At 37.9% G+C, this 25,855-nt stretch overlaps 1 protein-coding gene across 3 annotated transcripts in view; it reads left to right on the top strand.

Moving 5' to 3' along the window:
* RYK (receptor like tyrosine kinase) overlaps positions 1-18,059 on the top strand; it is a 46,272-nt gene extending 28,213 nt beyond the window's left edge. For 2 of the 3 annotated variants that reach the window (XM_044434192.1, XM_044434183.1), the window contains exons 10-15: positions 1,892-1,961; positions 9,125-9,257; positions 9,978-10,087; positions 11,574-11,733; positions 13,721-13,857; positions 16,960-18,059. In XM_044434192.1, coding sequence (XP_044290127.1) covers positions 1,892-1,961; positions 9,125-9,257; positions 9,978-10,087; positions 11,574-11,733; positions 13,721-13,857; positions 16,960-17,071 — 722 coding nt within the window. In that variant the 3' untranslated portion in view covers positions 17,072-18,059. Of the gene's footprint in view, positions 1-1,891; positions 1,962-9,124; positions 9,258-9,977; positions 10,088-11,573; positions 11,734-13,720; positions 13,858-15,099; positions 15,246-16,959 lie in introns of all 3 variants that reach the window. The other variant, XR_006415123.1, reaches the window with a different exon arrangement.
* Positions 18,060-25,855: the final 7,796 nt, after the last annotated feature.

Raw genomic sequence — 25,855 nt, 5'->3', positions numbered from 1 at the left:
AGTGATCTGACCCTGAATAAGGCAGTTTCATATGTTTATACCCAGAGTTCTCTTTAGTCTGTTGGAAGGACTTGGGCTGGCTCTGACTAAAAGGGAGCATGGTAGCACACTGCTTGCTCCATTTCTTCTCACCAGATACTGTGCAAGCTCTTCTGTCTCTTAGTTTTTGGCATCTACTAAATGAATTTGAATCATAACCAGTACAAGATGTTTCTGAATTCTCAGTATGTGTAATGATTATAACTGTATGGTGTTCTTTATTTTAAGACTTCCCAGAACTTTGTGCATGGATTTCAAATTGATTTATTCTGTGTGTGGGTCAAACTTATATAATTTGTTTTGCTGGAGATATGAATTTACTTTAGAAACAGCAAGGAAATAATATTGATAAGAAAACACAATAGGTAGGATACAGAGCTTTCACTCTGTGAATGGAAAGAGAGTTCTGCTTGTGAAGGGATCCTATCGTTTATGGAGCAAAACCTTTGGATTCAACCCAGTGTAAATACTGGAACTGTTCCACAAGATAAGATTTGAATTTCCTTGTATAGTTGAATGCAGATCAGCCTTTTGATGGGCAATTCTTGCTTGGAATTCCTCTTGTTTAAAGAATAGGTCTGTTAAAAGGAACACAGAAGACAGACTAGTATGTTACAAATCACCTGTTTATAGGGCACACTGGTTTGTACAATTTGCTTGGAAGAGCCCTTTGGAGTGCAATGTACGAAGAATATCTGTATCTTTGACTTTTTCCCACACTACCTCTTCCCAAATCCTTAACTAACAGACTAGAACTACAACAGAAATCTAAATTCTTTAAAGAGCACCAGATAGCTTCCATACCTCAGAACTTTTTTCCATGTTATAAAACAAAACAAAATGTGTCATATATCTGCAACAGGAAAGAGAGGGTCCTTTACTTACTTATTTTTGCACTTATTGTCTGCTATATCAGCCCAAAGTCCCTCAAAAGTAAGCTTATTGTAGAATAATTTGCTACAAGTTTAAACTGTTTAAAGTTTGTTCATTTGTGAGTAAACAGCAAGACCCCCATATTTACATGAATTGGTTCCAAGACCCTAAGTAGATGCCTGAAATAGCCAACACTATTTTTGCAGTGATTTTTGTTCTTACCTCAGTATACATTTTTCCTTTCCCTATTAAATCAATAATTTTCCTTACAGAAAATACTTTATGACTTCTATCTGGCACTTTATGACACTTTACAACTTCTCTTTTGGTCTGAGGGCAACTGCAGTTAGTGGAAGACACTGAGCTAGGGAATACGGAAGTCCTGTTCTATATTTTAAATTCCCTAGATCAGGCCTGTAGGCTTGAATCCAGGCTTCCCTTTCCACAAATGGAAAGGATTCTGATCCAGCAGAATTCCTGATACTTGCAGATTCCCTCTTCTACATGTAGATCCCAGCAACACTTCCCATGCTGCTTCAGAGGGTTCCCTAACCTTCAAGAGTTTTTCAGGAGATTGCAGAGAAAATTGGTGAATACTGCCTACCCCTTTCCCTACACAGAAGCATTCAGTTAATTGAGTCCCCTAGGAATGTTGTATTCCCATAGGTATCCTGGAGTTTGACTCGTCAGCTATTTGGACAGGAAAACCGTGGGTGCTGTGGGGTATATTTATTGTACAGTGTGCTCAGCATGTGGACATTTTCAGTGTAAAAACCTCAAAATTATGAAATGTGCAAGTAAAGTTTGTTGTGCCGTTTTATTTTTAAAACTTGACTTTAAGTGCATGTAATATTTTTGTGTGTGAATGTTTTACTATTTGAATATTTTCAGCATATTCATGTGCATGCGCACACACACATTTAAAGAAAGCAGTTTGTGCTCATGCAAAATTGCTTTAACAAGCATTTGGCTTTTTTAGATCAGGCTTCAGAAGTTCAAGTGACAATGATGTTGACAGAAAGCTGTAAACTCAGAGGTCTCCATCACAGGTTAGTACTTTTACTTGAAGAGGAGGATGACTTATTTTGAGTTGTTCCCATAAAAGTTAAGTGGGTAGCAATCTTTATTAAAAGCAGGCAGCTTTTTGTTCTGCAAAATCACTATACTCCAGTTTTTGAACTTGAGTGCTCATGCATGCCTTGTTTGTAGTTTGCCAAGGAACAGGCATGCGGAGCAAAGAGAAAGAAAACATTATTTGCATATTTCACCCTAACTATAGATGAGAATAGAACTACAGGATGATATTTTGAGGGGATTGGGGATTTATCTGGATTATGAAATGCACCAAAAGCTTCATCTTCCAAAGACCTGCCACTATAAAGCAGTTGGTTCCTTTAGTCAATAGAAGTCAGACTCCTGTTTTGTCTGACTAATGTGCTGCTATCATTTGGAGGAAGAAATTAACCTCATATGAAAATCTCAGATTGAAATGCTATACAATTAAGCTTTAAAATGTAATGGACAGTGATAATAAATGCCTTTCATGTACTCTTCTTTGCATGTCTGTCTGTTTCCTCATGGATCTATCATTAAGTATTTACTTACTTTTTAAATATCTGTGGCAGCTTACTGTGATATGTACTGAAGTGTATTAAAATGTCTCTCCATGTATAACTTCTAAGTATGCTATGTCAGAGGAACATCATTGGTATTCAGGTCTTGCATTTAGTAGCCTTTGATTCTAGTGTACTGAGGCAAAAATCCTAACTTCACATGTGCACTGATGGGTCCCAAACTACTACTGACAAAGATATCAGTACTATTACTACTTGCACAAGATATCATTGTGGCCCTGGTGAATACATCAGTGAAAATGGTAGCAGTGTTAAAAAGGGCATATTCCATGTTGGGAATTATTTGGGGAGGTTTATGAATAGAAAATAATTTGTAAATAATTATCTGTAGAGCCTATTTGTTGGGCACACAAAAAAGTTACACAAACTAGAGTGTGTTCCCTCGAGAACTATGATTGACTTATCCCACATCCTCTAACCTTTGGTCTTTCAAAATGGTACACAGACTTACCTTATTCTGGCCTTTCAAAATGTATAGTTTAAATGTTTTAGCTCTTGTTTTTATTTTGTTTTAAGACTTCATATTTTTTAATTGGTTGAATACCACCTTGATGAATTTTAGCACTCATTGTGGTTTACAAATGTTAAATATATAAGGTAGTCTGTATTGTAATGCTCTTATAGAAATCTGTGGTGCAGTTGTATTTGGAATACTGTGTACAACTCTGGATGCCCATCCTCAAAAGAGATATTGTTGACCTTGGAGGAGGTGGAAAAAGGACAATGAAAATGGAAATGAACAAGGAGTTGGAGCATCTTCCCTATGATTGGGACTTTCTCATTTAGAAAATAGATGCAGGTATGCTAGTGGCATATAAAGTTATATGTTGTGCAGAAAATGAATAGAGAAGACATTCCCCATCCCAATAAACCATAATTATCACCTGTTGCAATTTATTGGCAATAGATTCAAGACATCCAAGAAAAAATACTTAATGATATACATGGAATTCATTACAAGAAGATATGATTACTTAACTTGGATGGTGTCAATAAGGATTAGATAAATTTATGGAGGATGATCTGTTAATGCAATTAGTCATGATAGCAACTATGGAACCTCCTTTTCCTGTCCTGTTATTGGGCTTCCAAGAAGTATCTCATTGACCACTGTAAGAAGTGGGATGTTGCATTAGATGGGCCTTTGTTCTGCTCTAGCAGAGTTGCTTCTATGGTGTATGTCTCAGAAGACCAGAATGCAGCCATCTTGCTAAAGCTAAGCATGCTTGGATCTTGTCAATGCTTTTGATGGGAGGCTTTCTGGGAATCCTATGAATCCTGCCTTGTATTCCAATATGGAATACACATGACTATGAAGAAGTTCCTGTATTAAGAGAAACTCCTGTCTTTCCCACTGGTGAAGCCTCCTCCAGTTTTCTGTGTTTTATGGTTTAAGAGAGGTATTCTAATTTTGAAAGAAGTTGGACTGTTCTTCCATAAATGTTAAATCCTCTAGATACTGTGGAGTGTAATTGGCTGTTCTTAAGCACTTAAGAAGTTGTTTAATTATGTATATATGCACCAATTGAGATATCTTCAAGTTAGAATAGTGTTAGAGAAAAATAGATCATTTTAACAGTCTCTGTGCATCACACATATGAGCTCTGTGCCTGTGTAGAACTTGTCAGTTAATAGATTGCTAAGAAATCTTTATGTTAAAGTTGTGTGTCAGGTCTAGGATGTAGGCAGCAAGTATCTGTGGCTGGAGCACCAGGACCAGGGATGATGGAGATAGTTGGAGGTCTTAGTGGAATGCAGAAGGGCAGCAAAGATAGGAACATGCTAAGTTCAGATGCAAGCAAGGCATGGCCAGAACAAAAGGTGAGAGTCAGGAACAAGTGAGGGTCAGATGCTCATCAAGGATGGCAGAACCAATGGCAAAGGCAAGTTCAGGAACAAGTAAGTGTCAGATATGTTTATTTCTTTTATTTGTTTAAAGCTTTTATATACTGTCCTTCACTAAGTCCCAGGACAATGATACAGTAAAACGTACAGCATCAGATATCCAACAAGGTGTAGCAGGACCAGAAGCAAAGGCAAGAATCAGGTACCTGGCAAGGCAGGATCAGAGTAGAAACGAGCAGAGTCAGGAACAGGCAAGAGTCAAGACACAGTTGAAAGCAAGGCAAGATAAGAAGCAAAATCAGGACCACTGAGTTACTGCCATGAAGATCCATGATGCTCTAACCAAGCTCAGCAGCATAGGAAAAAAAAATTTATACAGCCTTCCAGAGCTCTCAACTGCAGTGCATGATTGCACAAGCTCCAGTCTTTGCAAATACCTAGAGGTCTAGTCCTGGTCCTGCAGACATTTTGCAGGGTGAACGATGCTGCTCATCACCAGGGAGAGCTGTGATGTGTAATGAAGAGGTTAATGAAGGCATTCTTTTAGGTGAGGTATCTAAATGGGAGGAAATAGATTTGACAGTAGTTAAAGACTGATTGTAAGAAGGTATGGTTTGGATACATGTGATATGAAGTGGTGATAATTCTTTTAGGGTTGTTATGCTATTAATGCTCTGATGAGAAGTTAACATCTGTTGTGAATTATTACCTTTGTTCATCTAGTAAAGGATTGATAGGGAAAATATATTTAATTATAAAAGGGTTACTGAAGGAATGATCATTTAAAAAACATGGGAGAAGGATTTATCCTTGGAATTACCATCAGAAGATTCACAGTGGTGAAACTGGCAAAAAGCACAATTACAAATATTTGGAAGCAAAATTATTTTAAAATATTGTATCAACTATATTTAACACCTCATGAACTTAAGGGCTTGTATGGTTTTAGAACATGGTAAATGTTGAAGATGTGGTTCTTTTGACACTGATTATAAGTACATTTTGAGTAACGTGTTAAAATCAAATCTTACTGGAATCTGTGTGTGCTTTACACTGAGGAGGTAACAGGTGATGAGCTTCCTATGTATCCATTTAGGGTACTCAGTTCAAAGACTGTGGAAAAGGTAGGTGTAGAAATCACAGTTAATACTGTGACAGCAACAAAAATCTCCATAGTTTCATTCTGGAAGAAGGGAACTGTCCACCCCTAGCTGAGTTTTTTTAAAGTATATGGCATGTGGCAATAATGGTGAAATTGATTTATTATATAAGGTCTAGAGAAGGAAAAAATTTTGAGTATAGTTTTATTGAAAGATAGAGTGTCTTTGTCATACTTTGGAATGATACATTGAGAAATAATGTTTTCAAAAACTAAAGTGATACTTTGAAAGTTACATACAATGTATTAGGTCAGTCTTTCATGTTAAGTTTCAAATTTTATCTTATATGATTTTTTAAAAAAAATATGTATATGTTAGATCATAAAGATGTTTGCTTGCCCTTTTGATTGTACTTTTTAATTCAAGAACCCACACTTGGATCTTGCTGCCTTAGAGTTGAGTTACACATTATCAGCAAATTGACTGGATGTGTTTGCTACTGTTTTGTACCATTTCACACTTAAAGTGGGTGATTAATTGCTTCAGTGCATGCACATGAAAAATGTATATCAGGGAGATAGGTTCTAATCTTATTTAGTAGAATAGCAGGCAGAAAATGTTTCATTTCTAAAGATCATGGACAAACAAACATAGAACCCCAACTGAAGAGAGAATTCCTTCTGGTTCTTATTTCTGTCTTCTCACCAAGAGAAGCAGATTGTTAAGCTTGGTGTCCGTACAACCACTAACATCTATGTAAGAAATGATAGAAAGGAAAAAAATAGCTTCTTTTCTCTTCAGTGGATTTAGGGCTATCAGGGACAGAAAGAGACAGTCCTTATGGTTCATGCATAACATGTTTTCCCCTTCCACCCACTTTACTGCGTTTCCAGGTGGCAGCAGTGCTCCTTAGCTTTCCCTACCCCTATAGCTTTGCACACTGGCTTGTTATTGCCCACTATACAGTAGGTAGTCTTTTGATGAATTTATTCACATAGCTGCTTGGACATATACAGTACTTGGATACCAGCAGTCAGGTCATTCCTGGTTCCACTGGTCTCTGTGGCCTACTACCATTCATTTCTAGACTTATTGTTCAACCTCATCCCTTTTCTGGTGGGGCCAAGCAAAATAATACTGGTTACCTTTTCCTTAATGAAAGCCAAATATTAGCCAGTTTTATTTTGTAGACAAAAAGGAAAGGAGATTGTACTTCTCAAGCAGGAATGAAACTAGTGTAATCTACTGCTACCTCCTAGAGCAGGAGATTAAGGAATGGACTGTACCTCAGTGTTAGAGCACATGTTTGCATGCAAGTTCCAGTTTCAGTCCCCAGCATCTTTAGGTAGGACTGGGAGGGAGTCTTCCTGAAACCATGTCAGTATCAACAATGTTTAGCTAGATGGACCAGTGGACTGACCCAGTATAATGGAGTGTTCTATGCACCTACAGGATACTATAGTGATCTCAGTGGAGGCAGTATTCCTGTAGCATGATACTAGGCAAATGGATCAGGGTAAATTGAATACCTCAAGTTTGCCATTCATGCTGCAGCTGGACATATAGATTCTGCCAAATATCCAGAATTGTAGCTAGAAGCACAAAGATCATAAATCCCATGTTGGGAGCAAGGAGTCTCCCATTATTCCTCACATCACTTGGTGATGTATGTGACTCCTCAATCTCAAAGCCAAATTGAAATGTTAGGGTGCTTTCTGGTTAGCAAGAGCCCTGCATTAGGTACATGTGTAGTTGAAGAATTCTTATTATAAAATAACATTCAACATGTTTAGGTTTCTACCCTGAAATGAGAGACTCAGACATGTATCTTGATATGATTGTTTATTGCTACAACCACAAAGAAGTTGAAATAATAAAGCACAAGACTGAGGAATTGGTTTAACTAAAAATAGCCAAAAAGTGTTTTAGTTCATAAAAGAACATGATACAATTATCAGAGCAAAACAATAAAAAAGATAAATTAAGACATACAGGATAAATGAAACAGAACATATAATACAGTTAACCTTAAGAAAACTTTAAAGAAATTAATAGCTAAGCGTACATAAAGAACATAATATCAGCAACCAACTTTACATTATAAATAGTCCCTGTACCATTTATCTCTCCACAACTGATAATGTCAACCAATAACTAATCATGATTAATTTATCTTAATAGCCATTGAAAAATATTTCACTGTTTGTTTTATTTCTGTTGGAAATAAATATGAAAACATAAAGTTCGGCTGTGCTAACAGGCAGTAAAATAAGGAACAGAATTATAAAAGGGGCTCAAATGATGTTATAGAAATACATTTCAGTGAAAAATGTGCAGTTTCAACTTGTTCTGACTGACAAGGATATACTCTCAATTCAAATTGAGTATTTTTTAAAAGTCTCTCCATTACTGTTGATACAAAACTGTTAAAATGAGGTGCTATATTCGTTTTCCTATATTTAGCTGTAGATATATCCTGGAAATTACCAGCTGATAGATGATTTAATTTTATACAGGTAATTGAAGGCACCCTTGGTACTAGAAACTTCTGAAAGAATTACATGTAGATCTCTACCTCAAACAAGGGACCTAATGTATCCTGAATGGTTAATATACTTTCAGGCTAGCCTGAAAGCCAAAACTTGATTTTTGCATAGTCCAAAATCATCAGAATGTCTGAAAATTGGATATTTGTATGTCACACAGTAAAAATTTGAAGGTGTGATTTTTTTTTTCTGAAAACTGCATTAACAGCATAGAACAAGACTGCACCTAAGTGCAGTTTGCTTAGTTCTTGAGAGTTTTTGCATCTTTGAGTCAGGCTTGATTCAAATGGTGCATTTCTGGATTTCTGGTTGTAATAGGAATGTATCTAGGCTTCTGGAATGCAAGCATCACTTAACATTATTATATAAAGTTGTAATTGTCCTAAAAAGGTAAACATCTATTTTCCATCAGACTGAGGCAAAACCATTTTTGAAACATGGTTGCCTCATCCGTTTTCTAAGACAGTTACCACTGGGGGACAGGAGAAATCCAGTCCTTTGTAATAAGTTCTTAACTCTGAACTATGCTGTTGCTCAGCTTTCAGCCATTTGATACAGAGAAGAGATTCCACTGGTTTCTATGTTTCAGACCATAGGACTGAGTTTTCCATTTTTCTTCTTAAATATTTATAAAAGTTAGAGAAATCATATTGATCTTATAATGTAAATATGTTGCTTTATTAATGGATAACATTCATTGTTATTTTATAGCATTTGCTTTACTGCTTATTATCTGTGTGTAATTTTAGAGTAAGCTTTCAAGCAACTAATACATTAGAGTAGTGTTGCCATGTCCCCTCTTATTGAGTCACTGTTTTATATGTTGTCATGAAACATTTCTCTTTTTTCCACCCTGTTGATTTGTAAAGCATTTGGATATTAAAAAAAATATGCATAGCAATACCAGCTTACATGTTTAGTTTTAAGAACAAAAGTGGGTGTACAGATTATATTTTAAAAGGATTGAATCAAGGAAAGTTATTAATTGAGAGGTGATTATTGTATAATACAAACCACTGTGAGTTTGAACATGGAACTGTCATTTCAAGTTCTGAAGGTGTACAAACCAGATTTATATATTTTTTAGAAATCTGCTCCCTATCACTCACGTTTGTATAGAAGAAGGAGAGAAACCTATGGTGCTCTTGCCTTACATGAACTGGGGAAATCTTAAGCTTTTTTTGCGGCAGTGCAAACTAGTAGAAGCCAATAATCCTCAGGTAAGTAATAAGTGATCTAAGATATTAAATTGTTTGAGTCACCAGTTTAGATTTCATTAAAATTCAAAATGTCAAGGCTATAGTGAATTTGCAGGGGATTAATCATCATGAAGAACTCATTACGTATTGAAGCCATAAAAACATTTTTAAAAACACACAAAAATAGTATTGTTTTTTCCTCTGTGAAAATACGTGCTGATTCTTAAATGCAAACAAGATATTTACTTACAGTGTGATGACAAACACAGGACCTAAACTGCAGGTGTAAGCCTGTGTTTTCCTCTCCTATAACAACAGCTTCCAAAAATGTCTCATTTGTATTCTCAGGACCACATTCTTCTCTAGATAGTACATGCTGCTGTGAAAATAAATCCATTTATAAAAGACATGTAGCACAGATGGCACTTTCTTTTATTTTTCCTTATTTAGTAAATCTATATACAACAAAAAAATTACTTAAGTAGGGTGCAATACCAAAAAATAAAACCAATTCAAAAGTATTGAATTTTTGGTATAAGCATGAACAACTTCCTTTGTACAGGAGAAACACTCATTTTGGATCACAATGTTTAAGAAAAACAGGTTGACGATAAGAATGACTTCCATCTCAGACAAGTAGTAAATCAAGATGACATTGTGGATTTCTGTTAAAGCACATTTAGTTCTACACCTTGTATTTATTTAAGGGCAATTGATAATAAGGTTTCTGTATTTCTTTAGGCCATTTCACAACAAGATCTTGTGCATATGGCTATTCAAATTGCATGTGGAATGAGCTACTTGGCAAGAAGAGAGGTTATTCACAAGGACCTGGCGGCTAGAAATTGTGTGTAAGTACAGTATAAGACCTTAAAATTACTTAAATGGGTGGTGGTAATGTAAAATGATTCTTTAAATATCCCGCAGTTCACCTGGCACAATAGGTTTTAGGATGAAAAGAGAGTATTATTATGCTGGGAGAACTATATTCTGCAATACTTAAACTGACTGAATGTATTTACCATTGTCAGCCATCATCAGTACTGTGGAATTTACCATACACATGGTGACATTGGATAGAATTTGCAAACTTAATTATATCCATCAGGCTCTGATAGGAAATTCCAGTGTTGTCCTTGCCTGCAAGTATTTATATATTAAAGCTAAGTCCTAATGCCTCTCCTATGTAACCAAGAAACAAAATTTAGGCTGGGACTATGCCAACAAGTACATGTTTAATTTGTAGTAGTTGGGGTCACTGGGGACAGAAAGCAGGATGTGGCAACTGGTAATTTATTTGAGAAAAGTATTGCATTTGGGGATAGCATTGCATTAATAGAAAATCTGCCAACCATCCTGACATTGGATGGCCCTGGTTTTATTGACTAGAATCCTACAAACCTTGCACCCCTATGGTTCCTTGTGTGGAAAAAAATTAGCTTAAAGGCTAACAAGAAGCAAAGTATAACCAAGGCCAAAAATCTTTCAGTGAACTCTATAAATTAAGTTTCTGGGGAGGGTTTTTTTTTTGTGGGGGGGGGAGGGCACTCTTAGTACTTTGAAATCCCCAGACTGAAGACATATAAGTGTTCATGATACCAAATTCCTTTTTTTCTGTTTGTTCCAAGAAGAGACCTGATGTAACTAATGTAACCTATAAAAAGCTCTATTTGTAACAGGAGAGATGAGTTGCTCCTTGCTAACTACATTGGTATTATGTGATGCTGATGAGCTGGTCAAGGATCTCTCCCTACAAAGCAGCCGTTGTGTAAGTGGTCCTGCCTGCCGTTTTTGTTTTTGTTTTGTATGATCAGCCTCTCATGCTGATTCCACCATACAAATGGGGCTGAACATTTGCACAACAGAGTTTTAATGCTTCATATATACTCCTTTCTGGATTAAGATAAATCAGAAGAAATCCCTTAAATGAACTCCACTAACCTGTCCTGTTCCAGGAGCAAACATTTCTGTTTGTTTCTTGTTGCACCTAGAAACACTAAATATTTATTGCCCAAATGGTGGTGTCTCACTTGCAGAATGAAATTGGTAAGGGTGCAACAGAAGCAGCAGGAACACAGGACCCCACTGGATTTCGTGTGTAAAGCAGTCTCTCAGGATTTGCTGTTAAAACTTAGAAAATTTGGGTTCTTGAAACTGTGAAACACACCTATAATTCCAAATGATTTGTTGTACTGACAACTTTAATCCTGGATATCTCTAGAACTGCCTTTTTTAAAGAGTAGCATAGACAATGCTTTAATCACAACTTTACTACTTGGATGTGAGCAGATTAAGCGGCTTGTCTAACTGGTTGTCTGTCTGTATTTTAATATGCAGCATTGATGATGCACTTCAAGTAAAGATTACCGATAATGCTCTGTCCAGAGACCTGTTTCCCATGGATTACCATTGCCTTGGTGACAATGAAAACAGACCAGTGCGATGGATGGCTCTTGAAAGCTTGGTTAACAATGAATTTTCTGGTGCTAGTGATGTGGTGAGTTAAAATTAAAACCAATGGATGTCAAATATGCATGGCCTTTTAAATTGTAATAATCATTCATATGATTAAAATCTCAATTTATTTGTACCCACCATTCTTGTGAATTCAAAATGGCACTTTAGGCTAATTGCTCTCAGAGGTGCTCTGGGGGCAGGGAGGTAGCATGAGATACATGTTTGATTCATAGCTAAACAGAAATTTGAACCTGTTTCCTAAATTTATCTCCTACACTCTAGCAATTGCACCATAATGTTTGCTTTTTTTAAGAACACTTGCAACATTTACATAGATTCGGAGCTTAGCAAGATATGTAGTACAAGAAGAAGATAAAAAAGTTGTGTATTGTTACCCTGTGCTTAAGTATGACAAAGGGCATGAGAAGTGTGTCCATATAATTCAGAAATAAATTCAGGTGGCCAGAAAAGCTAAAAATAGATGCCCTGGTATTGATGGTTTATGACCAAAAGTAGATCATAGGCACTATGAAACATGGTTGGCAGAAACCAAGCTAACACGGCCTTTGTTTTGGTAGCAGCATGGAAGCTGTTCAGGATCTTGCCTTGGATTATTTTGTTAAAATAGTGAATACAGAAAGCATTCATGTACAAAATAGGCTTCCAAGCCCAGACCAGACGGTTTGGGAAAGGTAGGCTTCTCTGGATATGTGGGCAGGCTTTATCAACTTGTTCTAGAATGTGATTTAATAATAACTTGATACACTCATCCCTATTGCCTGTTCTACCCTGTTCCTGTTTTTTTCTTTTGGGTAGTAATTGACACAGAAGAAAGAAAGATTATTGTTCCGTATTGTCTATTCCTTGTGCAACATTGTGCAGCCTTCATCTCTATACTAGCATTTTATTTTCTTTATTTTAATTAAGGAGTATATTTGACTATGTATTGAATCACACTAATTCCCCAATAGCCATTCAATTTAGGATTCACAGAGGAGAGGCAGGTTAGAAATCCACTAATAATGTTGAACTACTACAATGGCCTTAGAGTTCTAGCTTCTGGAGTTAGCTTCCTTGCCCTGATTAGGTCTGTACCCAGCTTGTATGGCCACCTATACCTTTTCAGACTTGTTATTGCAACGAGAACAGCTAAAATGTTTTCTGAAAAAGTAGCTAAATGTTGTTCCACATCTTCTTTCCAGCATATTTCTCCCAGGATTTAGTCATTTCTGGTCATGATTTTTAAAGTGTTCATACTTGTTTGTTTCTGCAAAGAACTTAAGAATAGATACATTAAAATAAACCCTTATATACAATAAACACAGACCTGTATTGTTACTGTGTAAAAATGTATCCTGTATGAAGGACAAAGGAAAGGAAAATCTTTCTTCAAAGCATCTCCTGACTGGAGATGGAATGGGAAGTTGATTTTAAAAGATGCAAATCATGCCTCTTGGGGAACAAGAGAACACTAACTTCTTCTGTATTGGTGGGGAGCCCTCTGGGGTACAGTTACTTTCCCCCAGAAGCCTGGTACTTCTGCCATATCCAATAGCTGGTATTTAGCTAGCTTTCAGATTCTTGTATTAAATAGCAAACTAATCTCTACATTAAAGTATTATCTAACATTTACTCAGGTATTTTTAACAAATTCTGTGGATTATAGACAAAGCTTTAATATGTTGGTTTTGAAAGCTCAAAATTTCAAAGTTCAGAATTGAGATAGATAGGTCATACCTAATTATAAAGCAGTAACATTTTGAGGTAACATATATACTTTTCCAGAGTGCACAGTAATCACAGTAGTAGGTTTGATAGGCCAGTTAACACTTCTTTAAAACAGTTTTTTTTTTAAAAAAAATGGACAGATTTAAATTCATGCTTTTTCAGGCTTTGTATGAAATACTTTATAGAAAGATGGGCTATCTCCTTTACTTAGATATTTGCATAAAACTGATTTTAGTTGAAAAGAACTGAAACAACATTTCTAAAATCTAACTCACTGTTTCATGTAATATTCTTTCTAGTGGTCTTTTGGAGTAACTTTATGGGAATTGATGACTTTGGGACAAACACCATATGTAGATATTGACCCCTTTGAGATGGCTGCCTATCTAAAGGATGGATACAGAATAGCTCAGCCAATCAACTGCCCTGATGAATTGTAAGTGATGGGTGTTAGTGTATAATGGTGATTCTTAGTGTGGCTGGAAAACACTATCGATTATTTGTCAGTGAGAATTAATAAACTGCAGTGTAAGAAAGAAGTGTACCTTCTGCATCACTCTTAACTGAAGTTTCCTTTCACTGCAGTAGCTGTTCAAAGTACGAATGAACTAGAACAATAATAATAGGGATCTTGGGGCTGTGGTGGACAGTTGGATGAAAATGTGCAGCTGCTGTGAAAAAGGCAAACTCCATTTTAGGCATAATTGGGAATGGAATTGAAAATAGAATTGCCAAGATTGTACTCTCCTTACACAGATCTTTGGTGCAACCACACTTAAATATTGTGTGCAGTCCTGGTTGCCTTGCCTGAAGAAGGACATTACTGAATTGGAAAAAGTGCAGAGAAAAGCAACTAAAATGATTAGGGGGCTGAAGCAGCTGCCCTCTGAGGCATGCCTACAACAGCTGGGACTGTTTAGCTTAGAAAAAAGATGAGTAAAGGGAAATGTAATAAAGGTGTTTAGATTTTTGCATGATGTAGAGAAAGTGAAGCAGGAGACATTTTTCTCCCTGTTCCATATTACTAGAACATGTGGTCATCCCATGAAGCTGATTGGTGGAAAGAAGGCTTAGGACAGATAAATGGAAGTACTTCTTTGCACAATGTATAGTTAAATTATGGAATTCCCTGCCACAAGATATAGTAATGGCTATCACTTTGATGGTTTTAAAAACGGACTGGACAAATTTATGGAGGAGGATAAGGCGGCTATGAGTGGTTACTAGCCTTGCCGGCTGTGTATTGCCTTCATTACCATTGGTGGCATGCTTGCAGACACCAGTTGTGAAGAGCTTGAGCAGGTGGAGATGCTGTACCCATCCTGTTTGAGGGATCATGTAAACAGCTGCTTTGCCACAATGCAAGCAGAATGTTTCACTTGTTAGATGATTGATCCAGCCCAACACTGTGAGCCTAATAAGAATTGAATTTCAGTCAGCTTGGCTCCAGAAAGATCTATGAGTCCAAGTTAACTATTTAAACCACCATTTCATTAACCCATAGCATTTTAAATAAATTGATCAGCTAATTGTATTTTTCAAAGAAATAAATGCCTCTTTTTTTTAACTGATGCAACTGCTTTCCTCTTAGAGACATAGAGGCCCACTCGTTGGTTTATACATGGTGAATAGAAACATGGGATGGGGCTGATATAGCTTGCTTCCTGTCCCCAAACAGTCCAGGTTTACTCATGACATCTACCTCAGATGGAACTTGCTTTTGAGTGGGATGAAATACATTGGGAGCTTGAGGAGCCGTAGCCCTGCAGTAGAGCACATGTTTTGCATGCAGAAGGTCCCGGGTTTGATACCTGACATCTCCAGGTAGGGCAGCAAAAATTCCTGCCTGAAACCCTGCAGAGCTTCTGCCAGTCACTGTTGACTTTATTGGGCTATATGTGCCAATGGTCTGACTCAGTATAATGGAGTTTCCTGTATTCTTCTGAATAGATGGGTGTGCCTCTGCATGCTATGGCAAAAGGTAGATACTAAGATTAGGGAACTGAAACAGGCTCTTAATATATACACTGAATTATATATGGTGGTTATGAGTGTGAAAGGTGAGATGCATTACTAGTGATTGTTAAATATATGTGTATGTGTGTATATTGTGAATTCTAGTCCCCATCTTTCTTAAAGACTTGATAATATAGAATAGATAGTGAAGAAAACCTAAAAAAAGACTATAGCCAAGGGAAAACCATGTTAAATACACTAAATGTAGGTAACCAGTTCTTGCTCTTGACCCAGTAAGGGTCAGAGCCAAGTTTAATATGGCTGTCGCTTGTGAACGTGGAATTCCCAATGGAATTTCCAACAAAATGTACTGAAGATCTGTTCCTTGCAAGAGGCAGTAATCATATGTCAGTGAGGACCTTGCTGGCTGTTAGCACTGGGTGGATGCAGGTGACCAATTTATTATATGGTTAATGTGGGAATGTTTGCCTGCTTCTTAAGTCTGTGATAAAATGCACCCTATCTTTATAATATTCTGTTGGTGTTGTCACTCCATGACTAGTTACTGACTTGTCTTGTTTCCATGAAATAAGAGTCTGTCCCTCCACACATTGTCAAAGTATTTCCTCAATACTTCCTGATTCCTTGTTTAGGGAAGCAGGTAATAACTTTGTTCTCAGTTTTAAAAGTTTATCATGCTGATAATAATGGTATTCCAAAGAGGTTAATGAAACATTTCCCCCACTCCTTTGACCATTTTTCTTGGAAAAAATTTCTGACTGTTTAAAAAAAGATTGTTGCTTGTAAGCCTGTGAAGTCATTATTTTGTGTAATCTCACACCTTAAATCAAGATAATCATATCTCACACAAGCCCTTTAGCCCTTTCTCATGCAGCACACACACAAGTAACTTCCAAGATATGATTAACATTTCTGAGTATAAATAAATCCTCAGACTCAGTGTAGTAATATGATTATGGGGTTCAGTTTAAAATCTTTCGTAAAACTCTACTTGTAGCATTTTCCCATCACTTCTTTTTCTGTCAGATTCTTCCCAGAAAACACCAGTTTTCTTAGTCTGCAGTAAAATGAGTATGAGTTTGGTGAAGCTGTTCCTATCAAAACATGCCAATGTTTAAGTGGATCTTTTAAAAATAGCTCAGAAGAACTGCTAATATTTAAATATTTCAAAATAGATGAACACTTGGGATAAAAATACATAACTTAAAATCTGAGAAGTTCTCATGATGAAAATGTTTGAAAAATAATCTGTTCGTTTAAAAGATTAACTCTACTCATGATTTGATATCACCTCTCATAGATTACAAATTCTGGTGTCCAGGTGTCCAAATAGTTAATGGGAGGAAAGCCTTTCCCTATTTATAAGACCCTCAACTTTGACTAGACATTTATGTATTAGACTGTTCATGTATTAGCACGGCGAAAAGAACTCACAGCACACTTTAATACAGATGATGAGTAATTCAAGGAAGAACTAGTAATTTATGTGCTGAAAGTGTGTTGGGATGAGAAGGGAATGATTATAACATACTGACCTAATCTTTCCTTTTTTATTTTATAGATTTGCTGTGATGGCTTGTTGCTGGGCACTGGATCCTGAGGAAAGACCCAAATTCCAGCAGCTTGTGCAGTGCCTCACTGAATTTCATGCAGCTTTGGGAGCCTATGTCTGACACTAGGCATACGTACAGTATTTGGAAGAAGGCACTCTGTTCCCATAACAATGACGTGTTTATTTATACACCCTACAATCTAAAATGCATTACCTGGAATTTACTGGAATCAGTAAATTCCACAGATTTCAGCGGACTTTCCACATAATGTGATTAGGATCAGGGAACAAGCATGTGAAAAAGCAATGCTAGAAGAGGATCTTTGAAATCACTGTGCCTTAAAATATTCTGGGTTTTGTATTTGTTTTATTTTTTCCTAAGGGTAGGCTTTATTTTACATATCACTTATGTGGAAATAGAGAAAGAATTGCTGAAATGAAGGTATAATGGACTGGAACGTGAATTGAATGAATTACGGCACTGCTAAAGAAGATGTAAACTTAATTCAGAGGTGTTTGAACAGACACATATGGGGGTGTATTTGTAAAACTCTAAAGTGGAAAAAGTAATTCTCTTTTCTCCCTACCCACAGCCAAAAAGACTTGTGTGTGTTGCAGCATCAAAATATTTAAAATTATTTGACTGGTTTTGGTGTTCAGGTTTGTAGTTTGACTAGCTATTTTTTTTTATGGTATCAGTTGCATTTCTTTTAAGACGACAGCACAATATGGTTGGAACCACAAGTGACCTTTTAGTATATTTCAATTCCATTCTTCAACAGCAGTTCTTGTGTGGGGGGGAATTTGCTTTCAAACTGTGTTACCCTCTTCTAAGACATCACAGAATTTTGTATAACTGATTCCAGTTCATCTCGGTAAGAGAAAATGGAACCTCGTATTAAATGGTTCATTACAGGCAGAATGTTCCAAGTGCTAGAACTTCCGAGACGCGCCAAAGCATCCCTCATATTAAGATTCTTTCATCTCAGACTGTAGAATGCAGCTTTTCTTGATAAAAAGGTACTGGTTTATGTGTTTAGGAATTTTTATGACGTGAAAAGGAATAAAATATATAAATATATAAATATATATATATATTTGTAAAGACACATTTGAAGAGTAAAAAAATCTGTATATTACGAATTACTGAGAAACTTCATCCCTGATATTGCGACTTTATATTAAGCTTAGGGTGTGGCTATGCATTAACCAACGTTTAACTCAAATCCTGATGGTAATAGTGAAGCAGCTTATCACTGGACACTGATGCCTCATCACCAGCATGTAATAATATCTCTCTGGTTCCATGCTGATTTGATATACCGACAGTGTTAAAGGACGGTTATGGCTGATTCAAGAATCTGCAAATTGTTTTTATATTAGACAACTGTTTCATTTGAAAACCTTCTCTTACATGGCTCAAGTGTAACTAACAAATACTTTGCTGAGGTTAAAGAAATCCTGTTACCAATTGACTTACCACTGTCTGCCATATATAAGAACAGTGCTGAGGAACCGCAGCAACAGGTTTACACCTGGTATTCTTTGTGTTCCTCTTTTTTCAAGGTCTGTCCTTTAGGATACATTCATAATGTTTTATTTTTTCTTCAATGTTTCAGTAACTCCTCCCACATAGGAGTATGCTATTGCCATATGAAATATTGTGGAATGGAGCAGAGCTCTAGGTGGGAACATTACCCAGCACCCTCTGGCCACAATTCCCACTTCCCATTTGGTTCCTTATCTGCTGCAGTGATTATCAGAATGTTCTCTGTGTTTTGTAGTTTTGCCAAAAGATACTGCTCAACTTGTTCATATTCTTCCCAGTGTTCTTGCAGAAACTCAACTGAGGCTAGGTTATCATCTGTTGGGTCTTTTCTGAAGGGTTCCTCTTCTCCAACTATGCAGTGTAAGAACCTGGGTGCAGCCCTCCTTCCACTTTCATCAAATACTACCAGTTGTATTGCATAGTATATCTAGGTGCAGCCTTTGACTTCTCCAAAGTTTGGATCTCCTTCCATTAAGTATTCGTGCTAAACATTTACAAAGGAAGCAGACAGGTTGCTTATAAGTAACTCATTCTTTATGTAGTCATCTGTGAACTCACAAAGCCCACCTTCCTCCTCCTTTTGGTGCCTTACTTTGAATGTGTTCTTCAGCTGCAGTGCTCCAAGAACCAAGCAGGAGGCAACAGCCATGCCCTGAAGCATATGGAAAGGAAGGTGGGCAGAGCTCTCTCCTAAAGCTCTTCTCAGCTTTAGAATATTCTGGATAAGGGTTTTGTGCGGATAATGTTCTGAATAACAGTTCTGAGTTCACAGATAACCACTCAGAAATGTTAGTTAATGGTAAGCAGCCTGTCCTTATATATTATATGTCTACCTTTTTCTAAGGATGCTTATAAATGAAGTAGCAGCAAAATGCTGAGGGGGAGAGCATCACACTAAGTGAAAAATGGAAGTACTCATTTTGATATGGTAATATTTGACCCATGAGAATGGGAAGAGCCACAGCTCTGGAGAGGAGCGAGGGGATACTTCTGGGCCAGTTGCTCTATATCATTTGTAATTGTAGGGCTTTGAGATTAAGCTGAGGATATTGTTTGCAGCCATGCCATTACAGGGGAAAGTATTATAACTTCTCTCTGAATGGAAGAGAATTGAGCATGTTTTTATTTAACATCTGTTTCTAGCTCTACTTTCTACAGATGATATGGGTAGATAACATTTAGTTGGATTCAAAAGTTTCCTCTGATGGAAGGAACCTTAATGTTTGAGGAGGGGAATCTTTGGGTCCAATCCATTTTTCAAATCAACTTGAAAGTTATACACATGTACGCGTGTGAGTGATGTGATAAGAGAAGACCAGAAACTCTGAGAACTGTAATTGTGGTGAAAACTTTAGAAAAGGAAGAAAGTCATTGGTTACTTCATAGAGCTTTTTGTCAAGAATTCAGTGGAGAAAATGGTTCAGTTCTTGGGGTATTATAAAACATATTCTGTGGAATGGCAGTGTGACTGAGTCAGGAGTGGGGTGCAAGCTAAAGCCGCCCCTTCCTTGCTTTTCCATGAAGAGCAACGCAAGAAAGGCAGTGCACTCACCAGGCCTTTATTCCCCAGTTTCAGCGACTCACCTGCTCTGGCTCCTTTCCCTCCTGTCGCTATGGTAATGAACTGCACGCTCTCTATCCCTGCCAGTGACAGTCCCACCAGCTCTTCTCCAAACACTCATGGGTTTCAGCTTTATTGGCTTTCTTTCCTCTCTTCCGGCTCTCTCTCTTCCTCCCCTTCTCCTTCCTCTGCCTCCTCTTTATACCACCTCCTCGTGCGCCACTCCACCCATCCCAGCTGTTCCTGCCTCGGTCCGCAATCCCGTACAGCTGCGTGCTTGCTTGCATCCCCTGGCCATTGCCTTCTCGTGACTTGCTCTCCCCACAGAGATTCCTAGCCTCGCCCTGTTGTCTTTGGCCCTGCTCTGTGAAAGGCCCCAGGAAAAGGGGTGAGCCCCTCTGCCTCCTCACAAGCAGTAACATTCATGAGCAAGCTCATGAACATGGAGGGTACATACCTAGCATGTAGGTATAATAGCCTATGGAGCTCATGCACCATGAACAAGAATCCATATTAGTGGTGGGATATTTGTGCTTTAGAACCCTGATAAACTGAAAATATTTGCGGTGTGTAGTTATTCCAGTAATGAGTGTTCATCTAAAGCTGCAGCCAACATGTTTTTACTGACCTTAACATAAATGAAGCTAGGCCAACATTAAGTACTTCTGAAAAATTCCGTGTGGTTGGTTCTAGCTTGAGGGTAGCGGTACTTCTTTGTGATGTATTGTGTACATGAAAATTGCACAGTCCGTGGCCAACAATCCACATAATGGAATTCAGTTAACTTTAATGAGAAATCCAATCCGCAATAGGCAAACTTCTCTCATTGTTGATTTATGCCTTTGATTCTCATACCTGGAGCAAATTGGCTGGAACAATCTGACATGACAGAGGTGCTTATACTAGTTTTAATAAAACATACAGAGAGGTGCTGAAAGAAAAATGAGATCTAGATATGAAGGATTAACAAATGAGAAATGAAACTGCTGAGATCAAGTGAAAGTAGACTTGAATCAGTATTAAACAGTCCAATCTATCAAAACCAAAACGTTTAATCGCATGCTATGCAAGAGCATAAATGATACAGAGACTGTTGAGAGAAGCCCCAGCGCTCAATCTTTCAGTGTACTGGAAAAGAGGTAACTGAAGAGTGATTTTATTACTCAGGTAAGGTAAGGTGGTTGTCAAACTGATCCAGTTAAGGCATGATGGGAAATTGGACTCTTCACTAACCAAAGCTAATTTAATCAAGTCAATTTGTCTAACCTAGAATTTTAATTTTAACCACACCCACCCACTTGCTTGCCTCGTGCATGGGCCATCCTAAGAGGTCTTCCCCCAACCATTTTTGACCAACTCTTACTTGGTGAATAAGAGCTGAAAGGAAATTTTAGCATCTGGACAACATTATTGATTTATATTGTCTTAGTAAAGAACATTTTGGAAAACCTTAGGCAAAGTATGACATCAAGTCAAAGCAGCAGCAAACAGTTTAATCCTCTCTATTTTTTAAAGATTTTTAAAACATTTCATGGAATATACCCTTTCTAAAATGTATCTTGGATAGCTAAAGTAGTAAAGATACCTATGCCTGTAAATTCCAGTTGAATATTGCATAGTTTGCAATAACAGCTTGGATGATTATCAAAGACCACCTTTGGGGGTGCTGGTCAATTTGAGGAGCCTGTGACAGTGCAATGGCATCCCTCTTGAACAAGAGAGGAACATGGCCTTCCAGTTGGACTGCCATCCTCCCTGGCCATTGCTCAAGCTATTTGGAGATAGGAGTTGGAGCCCAACAGGCCCCATATTCCCTACCCCTGTTCTAAAGGGTTTGGGGTCTAGATATAACTTAGGCTGAAGTCTTATTCACATAGGGGGGTAAGTCCAATTGAACTCAGTTGAATTTACTTCTTAGTAGAAATGTATAAAAGCTTGGATTCTAAGTTACAACAAAATTCTGACTGACTATAGTAAAAGCCTTTTAGGTTAGCCTTCCACAGTGCAGAAAAAGTTAGATGAGCCTTTATTTCAGCATTATGACTGCAGATGTAGAAAAACTCTAGATTGAAAGTTGGCTTGACTATGTACAAGGTGGCTCATTGTAAATGAACTACCTTGGCATTCAGTAGCAGATAGACTGTTCTAAGGGATGTGGGCAGATAAGACCTAGCGGGGGAGGTTCCCCTCTTTCCTTACTCTTAAAAAGGCTCACATTTAGGCTGCTTCCATTGTGCCCATTGTCATTGCTTTTCAAAACTGCTTTGCTTTTGAGTTTACATACACTGCAATACTATAGCTCTATGTGCTTAACTTATATGCTAGTGATGAGCATACTTTTTTTTTTTTTTTTTTTGCAAATCGGGAATGTTGTGGCACATCAGGAAGCTTATTACATAGTTGAAAATGCAGTACTTCTTTATACAGCGTTTTTGCATGGAATAAATGCAACTGCTTCCGTGAGAACTCAAATTCTTGCAGTCCTGATTCCAGTATGTTCCTCATAAGCAAATTGCATAGTGTTTGAGTATCCAGTATTGGGAATAACTGCTATGAGCAATGTCCTGGTTGACATTGCAGACTCTGGTTCATTATTGCCAGTAGCTATATGTATTTTTCCATGTTACTTGGTGCTTGACAGTAATCCTTACAACCCTGAAGGATTGCACTTAGCCATTAACTCCTTGTTGCAGGTGTCAGTTCAGAGGCTTGCAAGCCTGAGACTTGAACTGGAGAGCTACAGTTGCTTTGGAGGGTGGGGGAATAGATCATACTTAATTCACAGAGTAAAAAAGTTTGCTTCATGGTGAAATATAGAAGACAATGGATGAGTTACTGAAAATGTAAGTTCATCTGGATACAAGTGAGACTCCTAGAACAGAATTAAAGATGGAGATGGAATTATACCTATAAGCTGCAGTGGAGTGGAATGATAATATCAGGCATTCCTTAATGTTATAACCTGTGTTTTCACATTTTTCTTTCCTTTGGCCTTTGTATCCTGCGACCCTTTTCTAAGGCCCCTGTTTCTCTTTTGCCTTTTCCTGCTGTTTCCTGACCCATCTCCTCCTCTGCTGTTCCTTCCAGCAGAACTTGACTAGATCCACTCCCACAAGGTGTAACAGAGGCCAGCAGTACCAACATGAAGGACTTTAAAAGGGAATTAAATTAATAGATTGCAATAATATTAACTTCTAATATCAGGAAGTATGCCTTTGTATGTCAGTTACCGGAAAACATGAGTGGGAGGATGCTGTTACAGTCCCATCCTGCTTGTGGGCTTCCTATAGTTAGTCCAATTAATGACTACAAACAGGATGCTGGGCTACATAGGCCTTTGGTCTGCATGGTTGTTAGCTTCTTACATCATTTTGTAGCCTTATCTGTATTATTGTCAGCTGCAGGACGTAAGCAGCAAGCACCCTTGACTGGACAGGAGTGATGGAGGTGGAGGGAGAACTGAGGCTTAGTCAAAGGTCAGATGCTTGGCAAGATGTAGGACCATCAGCAAAGGCTGAGTCAGGCATCAGTAAGGATCCAATACAAATGAAAGTGTGGCAAGAGTAGAGGCAAAGGTGAAACCAGGAACAAGTAATGGGCAAAACATGAATGAAGATGTTTCAGGACTGGAGGTAAAAGCCAAATCTAGAACATAAAACTTGTGGAAAAACTGAACAGGACTGGAAAGTCTTTTATGGAGCCTCCTGGAGTTTCTAGATGTTCTGTGTGGTCGTGTTGTCCTTAATCCCGCAAATACTTGCAAGGTGAACAGTGCTGCCTTCTTTATCAGGCCATCAGGGGGAGACATACCACTCCACAGATCCTGGCAGTTTCTAAGGTCCACAGGAATTGCAATAGATTGTGGACGGACCAAACCAGTCCAATCTCTTACCTATTCCTTCGAAGGACACCCTCACATGTTTAAGCCAGTGAAGTAGTTCAGGAGAAATGGGTGGACAGACCTGCATACATGAAGATATGTTGCAGATGCTATAACCACATGTGAGCTTTCTCCATTGCTTTTAAATAGAACTTCTGCAAGAATGTGCAAGTGCTGAACATTTTAATGTTACTGAGCTGTCCATCCTTTGGATTGTAATTTAGCCACTGAATAAGTACAGTAAAGTATGCCCATAGTATCTAACTGGGTCCTACTTTCAGGTGGCTTTGAGAATAGTAAAATACATCCATGAATACAAGCTTGCTGCAGAGAGATGAAGTGTAAAAGGCTGAATACAGATGCTCTGTTCCGACCTCCCACGCCTGCATCAATTTTTTTCTGTATGAATGTTTATTTCAGTAGCCCATAGCACAGTTTTGATTAGATTATATGTTTTCCTTATGGTGAGCAAAACAAGATCTCTGCTTGCTTCTGGGCTAAATTTTCTGTTACCAGTTTCTTAAGAGCAACTGCTTCCAACATTTACCAAAAAGCAGATATCAAATAGTGCCTATTTAAAACAAGTTCTCTTCATATGATCACTGAAGATCACCCACACTATTAGTATGAATAGCTGCAAGGCTCCTCAGCAGTGGTCTTTTGCAGAACAATTGAATCAAGACAAATCTGGAAAGCAGTTTGCATAAAATACCCTTCTGACTGCCTCTGCCTGGACAACCTGATGGACATAGGAGTGTTGGGCTAGTAGACAGTAAATGCCCTACTTCAATTTCTGCAGGAATATGCTGTATCCGGTGAAAGGTCTAGGATGTCTCCAAGATGCATGCAAGTAGTGCATGAAAACCACTGTCCGCTGCTGTCGCTGCGTCCAACAACTTTTATTTAATGGCCTCTGAGCCTGGAGGTTCTGCAGTGCCTTCAGAGGTATTCGCCTCATTTCGACTTTGCCACATTTAGATGTGTTGCAGCCTGAAACTGAAATGAGCTTAACTGGCATTATTACCACTTGATATGCACAAGATATGCAACACTGTGAAGGTACAAACTATATAGGCAAATAGCCTGAACATGAGGCCATTGACTGGCCAAGGCAACTGCTCAAATCTTTCTTTAACCTATCTTGGGTTTTTCACATTTCTGAGAAATATATAAGCTTAGATTGTGTAGAAAACTATATGGTTTGGTCGAGAATGTCAGCATGTGTCCTAGGAGGGACCCATGGGCTGAAACAATCTTAACACTTCTTTTTTTAAAATCTGAAGGTATGTTGAAGCTAAGCAGATGGGGCTGGCTGGCCTGAGCCTGGAGGGGAGGACACCTGGGAACCACATGTAGCCACCTTGAGTTCCACAATGGGAGAAAGGTGGGATAATAGGACTTATATTAGTGTTAAAAGGCTTCAGCTCTAAAGAGTAGTTATACTCAGATGGTACAAGTAAAGATGCTTCCTGAAGAACCCCTTATCGCATCCTTCACCAGCCTGATGCTCCAGATAGTTTGGACTTCAGTTCCTTACTGGCTATGCCAGCTGGGCCTGATGGGAGCTGAAATCTAAACTATCAGGAGGGAATCAAAGTGGGAAGACTGCCTTGAATAGATTCCTTCCATCAGAGGTCCCAAACCGATGCAAAGCAGAGTAGTCAAGATAAATTGTCTGATAAAGCAGTTTTCTAGGTTCCTAAGAGGATAGAAATAAACAAAATTTATATCATGAACACTGGGATTGATTGATTGTTTTTCCTTAAACTATTATTTTTAAATTCCAATTCAGTTGTAACATGGTAGAGTCACAGGTGTAGAATATGCCTGTGAGACTCAGCTATTGAATGATATAAAATTATTTTTTTTAAAAAAAGAATAAACCTATTTTGGGACCAACTCTGGATAGCTTACT

The sequence above is a fragment of the Varanus komodoensis genome, unplaced genomic scaffold (genome assembly GCF_004798865.1).
Source record: "Varanus komodoensis strain SLA01 unplaced genomic scaffold, ASM479886v1 scaffold1, whole genome shotgun sequence".
NCBI classification, from domain to species: Eukaryota; Metazoa; Chordata; class Lepidosauria; order Squamata; family Varanidae; genus Varanus; species Varanus komodoensis.
Note: the sequence above shows the minus strand (reverse complement) of the source record. Positions and strands in the feature narration are given on the sequence as shown.